Source organism: Etheostoma spectabile, chromosome 6 (assembly GCF_008692095.1).
Source record: "Etheostoma spectabile isolate EspeVRDwgs_2016 chromosome 6, UIUC_Espe_1.0, whole genome shotgun sequence".
NCBI classification, from domain to species: Eukaryota; Metazoa; Chordata; class Actinopteri; order Perciformes; family Percidae; genus Etheostoma; species Etheostoma spectabile.
In genome coordinates this window covers 6,650,452-6,658,114 of record NC_045738.1, presented here as the reverse complement: position 1 = coordinate 6,658,114, position 7,663 = coordinate 6,650,452, and the positions used below count along the sequence as shown (strand labels likewise).

At 42.1% G+C, this 7,663-nt stretch overlaps 1 protein-coding gene across 1 annotated transcript in view; it reads right to left on the bottom strand.

Annotated features, from left to right (window-relative positions):
- Positions 1–4,812, bottom strand: part of nphs1 (NPHS1 adhesion molecule, nephrin) — a 50,911-nt gene extending 46,099 nt beyond the window's left edge. Inside the window, exon 1 of the mRNA XM_032518303.1 lies at positions 4,679–4,812. Coding sequence (XP_032374194.1) covers positions 4,679–4,801 — 123 coding nt within the window. The 5' untranslated portion in view covers positions 4,802–4,812. The remainder of the gene's footprint in view (positions 1–4,678) is intronic.
- Positions 4,813–7,663: the final 2,851 nt, after the last annotated feature.

Sequence of the window (7,663 nt, the reverse complement as noted above, 5' to 3'; positions counted from 1 at the left end):
ATTGACAGGCTGCCAAGCATGTCTTTTTTTTTTTTTATTCTTCCCCTGTGCCTTCCACCACTTTATTCCCACCCATACTACTTCCTCCCACCATGTCCTAATCCTTAACCTACCCCTATAACACTTAATGAAATCTATTTATTTTCATTCCTTTACTCCCAAAACATTCTTGCACTCCCACCTTTTTCTGCCCTCCTTCTCAGTATCTATTTTGATCTGAAGGTGTCACAGGAGCAATGGCAGGGCGACTATGGTTCTCTCCACCTGCAGACTCACAACCCCCAGAGGACCGCCAGGGAAAGTTTAACAGGGCAACAGATGGAGGCCATTGTGTGTGTGAGTGAGGGTGTGTGTGGAAGAGTGTGGCAGCAGTGTTGCAGAAGACATAGGGAGTTGTGAGAGTGAGCGTGTGTGTTCCTGTGGATTTCAGTGTGTTTGTGCATGTGTATATAAATACACTTGTTTTTGTGCATGTGCAAGTATGTTTTGTCTCAGTGTGGAGTTGTGCCTTTGTGTTTTTTGAGAGGGGGGGGGCACACGGCTGTTAAACACAAGATGTTTTAAATCTGTTGCCCCGACAGCATGTCACAAGCCTGCTTGGTTAATAGTCCTGGAATGTCCTCTCCTGCAGTTTTAATGAACCCCAAGCCAAAAGGCCTAATGAAGCGTGCTCAGTTTGCCAAAACAGTCCCTCGGCTTGACCTCCCCTGACCTGCACCACTCCCACGCCACTTGAGGGCAGGTCTCCATGGTGACTGGCCTAGAGTTTACTGGGCCAAAGTTGTCAAAGGGACAAGGAGGGAGCAAAGTTAGATAAAAGAAAGCAGTTAAGACAAAAGACATCAGCACATGTGCCTACATATGTTTAAAAATGGAGGAGTTTTCACCAGTTTAAGATATTAAATGTTGTATATCTCTACTTCCCTTTGTTATCCTGACAAAAAAAGCCAGTTAGCAAAAAGTTGCTGTTTTCTGGCCAAGAAAACATTCTTTTTCTTAACAAGCTCTTCCCCCTCATCAGCATCCAAAAAGATACACGAATACACACAATCACAAGTGCATGCACAGACACAAGTTGGCCCCCGCTGCAGTTTGTTCAAGCCAAGCAAGAGCCTCATTATTCAATAAGACTAACGGAGGCAGTGTTGTGTGTATTCAAGAGGGATGCTGGTGTGTGTGCGTGCATGAGTGTATGCATGCATGCATGTGTGTTAAGTATGAGTTAAGGAATAATAAAGTGCAAGGCACATAATTAAACAGTCTTTGTTTATGCTCTATAGCAGTGGTAGAAACTCAGCAGGCCCAATACAGGGTGGTATGCCAGGTCGCTACGCTTTCATTTGAATAACTACAGACAAAAGCAGTGAGAAAGATGGGGCAATCAACTTCAAAAGAAATTCTTGCTTAATTGCAAAAGTGTGAGAAAACTAGCAAAGACAAAGGAGAATGTGCTGATTAAAGTTGCATTGACCACTGTGCAATCACAAAATATTTAAGCCTGATCTTATTTTAAAAGGTAAGTTAAATACCCTTAGGAGAAGTGTGATAAATAACATTTAACTTGATTTAAATTATTGGATTAAATAATTTATGATCAACATTTCTGATGTTTTGTTTTTTGCTTTGCAGCACTGAACTGTTTAGGCCTAGCACTATGAGGTTAGAATAACAAGCACAGTCATGCAATGGTTCCCTTCCAGCGCCAAACATAAAAAGAAACAAACTGAGCATGGATGGTTGGACTTTTTTAATTATGTGAATCGGTCCTGAGACCCCTCCACTACCCTCCAACGCACCCCCCCTTTAAGAAAACAGGGTGGAAAATCTGAATGGGCAATCACTGCTGTTCCGCCTATGCACATTCCTGAATTCAGCACTCTAATAGTGCCATTCATTATAAGCCTTATTAAAATAAACACGGACCTGATGATATAATAACAAATAAGCCAGGCTGCACATGCGGTCATAATCGACAGAAATTAAAAGTGCCAAGAAACACTATATTACCACTGTAACTGGTCTCTCTCTCTCTCCCACACACACACACACAAACACATTGAAATAAAGTAATCAAGGTTATTTGAATGATTGTGCAGGCTGCATAAACAGTGCACACAGTGAGAAACATTACAGGTTATGCATTCCTGATCTCGCAAGGTAGTCAGAGAGGGTGTGCTGGGTGGGTGGTTAGGTATAGTTTTTACGTCAAGTTGAGTCTGTGCATGTAATAAGACCCTACATGGTGAGAAAGATGCTGTTTTTGTTTTTTCAATGTAAACTATGTCTTACATGCATTTAGCTTAACCAGTTTATTCCGTGCAATATGCTTATTTTGTGTGTGTAACTGAGGGCTTCCTGAGCACCACCAGCTGACATTCCCATGAAATCTAAACACTAATTGATTAAAATGATATGAACATGTGTGTATGGCGATGCTATGGAGTGTGCACGTGTGCATGGCAAATACACGCCATATGGGCGAGGGATTGCGCCTCAACTACTGTGAATGGGGTAGGTGTGCTATGTATCAGCGCTGCCTTGTAGGCTCACATGCTATATGTTTAAATCTTCAAAGCCAGGCTTGGGATATTGTAGACTACCAAACAAACATGCCAGATATTTCAATACGTAAATATTTGAGGCCATTGAACTGATTATTGATGTGGAAACTCTGATTTCTATTTTTGTTGCTCCAAAATTATTTTTAAACCCATTTCTACAAAACTGTATTCCCATCACAAAGTATAGAAAACGTATAAAAATGGGCTAGTAGCTCACTAATTTACACATTATATCTTGTAAGTTTGATCTGTACAAAAACTGAAAAGTCTTGTCACCGTGAGGTTGTGAGGCAATCAGTGGAGACTCCAGGGAGTCACTGGAAGTCACCAGCTCAGAAGTAGTGCAGCACATGATTTTTTAAAAACACAATTTGTCATTTTACACGTTTTTGTAGATGAAACAATCAAGATATAATGTGTAAATTAGTTAGCATTCGAAAGGCTGTCAGGCAGATTTGTTATACCTTTTTACAGAGCCAGGCTAACAGTTTACCAACGTTTCCTGTTATCATGCTAAGCTAAGCTAACATCTAATGTGCTTTATATTTTACAGATAGATATGAGAGTGGTATCTATCATTTCATCTAATTCCCGGCAAGAAAGAAAATAAGAAAAGTAGTTATTGTGTTAAATAATTGGCCAGGAAAGCCGTTTTGCAGAACATTATGTCACAGTAAAGTTGACCTTTGACCTTTTGGCTATAAAATGGCATTACATAATAATTTTATCCTATTATACATTTCTGTGAAATATTGTCATAATTTGTGTAGGAATTCTTGAGTTATGAACCTGTGTGGTCACATTGACGTTTGACCAACAAAATCTAGCTGGTGTAGACGTTTGTGCCAAATTTGAAGAAATTCAAAACGAGTTGGACAGACAGACAACCCGTAAACATAGTGCCACGGCTGTTGCCGGTGCGGCGACATAACAATTAGTCAATTTGCGTTTTTTGTAATCAATAACTGGAAATTGTTTATCCAGCATCAGGTCTTTTCTCAATCTACAGGTGAAATGTGTCAGAGAAATCTAAACCTGTAATTGAAGCAATTACAAATGTCTCAAAACAAAGATCACTATTCTGGACTGCCTACAGACAGAGTATTTTAGGCTGACACTGTGGATTCATTAAATGCATTGCAAAACTTCTGTGCCAAATTGAGGATTAGGCCTATTTCATAGTGGTGTGTTTTATTGTAGTGAGAATGTGCATTGGGGGCTGCTGCTGGATGAATCAACGCTACCACATTGAACTAATTGCACTGTTGCCTGCCCAATGGGCCGCGTTTGGGACTCAGGAGAGCAAAGAACTGAGAGCAGGCGAGTACATTACTGAAACCGACTAATTGCTCACACCTGTGCCTGCCCAGTTGACTCTGCTGGGGACTCTAGGGAACGATAAAGAGCAAAGCTGAAAACATATGGGTGTGGCAACAGCAGTAAAAGATCATAGATCATAATGTATCCCTATACATTTATATTGATGTGGATTAGTCTATTTTTGTTAAAGTATAGTGATATCGCACCGTAGATACAGTCTCAGGTTCCACTCAGGAACAGGAGGTGGATGAATGTGTGCCTTCAGATATTGCTCACTGTGGTTCTAAAAGCTAGCCAAATGTAAGTGCCACGTTTTGTCACCAGCTCAAATACCTGACTTCAACCGCCTCTCTGTTGTCAAAAAGAAAAAGACTCAAAGAGACACAAGGTGACTGTTTTGGTGCAGCCAGATTAAAAAAAAAAAACATGAATTTTGGACTAATAAGTTAGGAATCCAACCCCATTCCAATGTCTGTGCCATCTGCTTTTAGTTACCATAAGAGTGGAGTACCACATGATGGAAATTAAATGGAACTTCCAGTACATAAATTAAAAAGCAGCTACTGCTTAACAACTACTTTTACTTCTTTAGAATGTAACTGTTAATGTTATAATTTCTATTGTCGTTATATTCCATAATTCTTTTTTCCAAGCTCATGGTTCATTTAATGTTTTTACATGTAGAATGCTGTCTTCACATTAAAAGTGAACGAGGTAAACAAAGAGAGAATAGGAAAAGGAAGTGAGCAGAACAACATGAGAAGAGAGGAAGTGTGCTGAGATAGCTGTTGTCTGACCAGTGGCTTCTTGGGCAGAGCAGAGATGATCTCCGAGTCTCGCAGCAAGAATTCCACACACCCTTCACCACACAGCATGAATCCGGTACACCACATGTGTGTGCCTTGTGGCTTCCACACCATACGCCTTGGAGAGAGAGAGAGAGAGAGAGAGACATACAGACAGATAAAGCATCGCTCCTAGGAAGACCTCACACTCTGACCCATATAGAGTCTGCAGTGTTCTCATTATAATCATCAAAGAACTGGTCTCAATCCGGAAGCAAAACAACCTCTACACACAATCCCCTTTATCTTTACAACTTTTTCTATTCAGACCGATCATTTGGAGGATGATGCTGTTCCTTTTGGCCTGCACAGAAACGTCCCATTTATTGAGAGCGTCCTGACTGGGAACATCACTGTTATGGAAACAACACCAAACAGGACCACAATGCCCTGCAGATAATGAATCTTTGATCGGCTGAACATATAGAAGGACATTTTACTAAAGGACGTTTGCACCAGGCGTTGCAAGCAAAAGACTAGGAGAATCATTAAAGATCCAAACCACCCTTTCTCCCTGTTGAGCTTGGGAAGAAGGTACTGGATACACCAGGCAAACACAGAGAGGCTCAGGAAAGACGCCCCACCCCCATTCTATGATGAATCATCAACTTGAAAGAGCTGATGGGATTACATTTCACTGGAATTGTACCTTGTACAATTTCGGGTGACAAATAAAATTGATTGATTGATTGTTTGAAATCAGAAACATAAAACAGCTGCCTGCCTGTAATTTAAAAGATGCGGCAGTTAATGTCAGAAATACCCAAGGAAGCAATATCTACCTCCATGTATTCAGCTTCTTGACTGTTACTTTTACCAGGCAGGGAATGACTGTTAACCTTCCTCTTGCCATAATATAAAAAAGAAATGTGCGTAAATATGTGCTTTCACAACCTCCACTGTGTGTAACCATCTGTTCAACTTTGGTGTGGGACCTTTCTTTCTACATCTGGGGTAAAACACATATCCATTATGTCTATCATGTTTTCCTTTGTAGAACTGTGTGATTATGGGCCCTGTCTATTGTTGTTTGTGACCCCACCTTCATTGTTGTTACACCTTCTGCTTGTACCTTGGTAAGGTTAACACATCCCTCAAGGGGTATGATTCAATGCACCTTATGTACAAAAAAAACAAAGAGATCACCATCTGTATGGGTTTGGAAGGAAGAGCGTATTTTGTGTGTGTGTGTGTGTGTGTGTGTGTGTGTGTGTGTGTGTGTGTGTGTGTGTGTGTGTGCAGTGTGCCGTGTGCGTGCGGGTGGAAGGAGGGCACAAAGCCATCCCCTTATGGCCCATTGTTTTGGAAGGGTATGACTCTTGCACCCCTCCCCTGGATGTAGGGGGAATAGAGCACAGCATGGCTAATATTTAACTAATGACTGTGCCTTACAGACTCGACCGCCCTCCTCTAACCAACTGCCAGACCTGAGCCATCTCTGCAGTGAACATTACTGAAGTGTGGCTGTGTGGAATAGAATGTGGAGGGATGGGGCTCTGCACAGTATCAGGGGAGAAGGGTACAGGAGAAAATAACTGTTGGAGAGCCCATAAAGGAGCTGTGAGTGAGGGAGAGATGGATGCACAGTGTTGTGTGGGAGGCCATCGAGTCCTGCAGTCTGAGAGAATGCCATATGCTACCTTAAGGCAGGCAAAGTCTAGCAAAAGGCGGAGGAGAAGCAGAGTTAGAAAAGAGTGGCTTGTTTCCATCAGCACTGATATTATAGGCGTCTGGCCTTCACATTTCTCATCAAGGAGGACACTTCTAGATGGAGGCTATGCCACTGACGGAAGAGAAACAAGAGTAGGGGCTGAAAGATGCAGAGGAAGGGAGGGAAAGAGATAGGGAGAATGAGTGGAAAAGGCATAATTAGATAATGAGTTCTGGGTTCGTCAAGTGAGAGAGAGATAGAAGGGGAAAACAGGTCTGTAAGGGCAAAATAATAGAAAGAGTGGGAATTAAGGGGAAATTGGGGAGACAGGGAGAAGTAAAAGATGGGTAGATAGATATAAAAGATACAGCAAGCCAGGCTGATTATTGTTATGGTTTCATCAATGTGGAGTGAAGCCCCCAGTGCTGCCAGGCAAATGTAGTATTAGTCACTTTAATAATTAATCACCCTGGGAGCATGTCACTGCAGCCATGCACTGACCCATTTCTTGGACATTTTTCTCAACAGTAACATTCCCACAGAGCCCCCTCTTCTTCCATACCTTCATTAAGTAAGGTGGGGGGTGCATGCCCAAATCCTCTGGGTCAAGCCTGGTCATTTATTAGCCACATTGCTCAGGAGAAATAAAAGTAATCTTGCTGCTCTTCTTAACGGCTGGAAACCATGCGGGGAGACAGAATAGTGGCCTGGGCTATGGCCCAATGACTGACTGTGAAATATGAAACCCATATGTAGGACAGCCATATGAAAAGAGGCCCAACAGGGATCCTTCAGGCATTGATGCTCATCACCACAAAAGCAGATGGCGGTGTCCTGGTCTTAAAACTTTTTTTTTAACACCACCTTCCCTCTTCTTTTATCCAATCCTATCCGGCCTATTAGTCCCCTGCCTGTCATGGGCTAGCAGCCTATGCTTAGCCCCCAGGGGGCTTTCAGAGCTATGGAATGAAGTCAAGCTTCCCCATTGACACAGGTCTCACTGGATAGCTTTGAATAGAAGTCAACCGACTGAAAAAGCATGTTTTAGAGGACAAAACGGAATAAGGTGTGGGGTGGATCAATACGGCAGGGTTGTTTGGACTTGAAATGCTTTGCTCTCTGTGTGCCCAGACAAAGTAGTGCTGACTGCAGGTGGGAAAGAATTTTCCCGGACATTGGATGAAAAGTAACAAAGCGTGTTTAATGGAAGAGAAAGCTTCATGCATCTGTCTGAAAGATTGGGATCAAAGCAGAGAGATAACCCACTGTGTGTGCTCAATATGTAT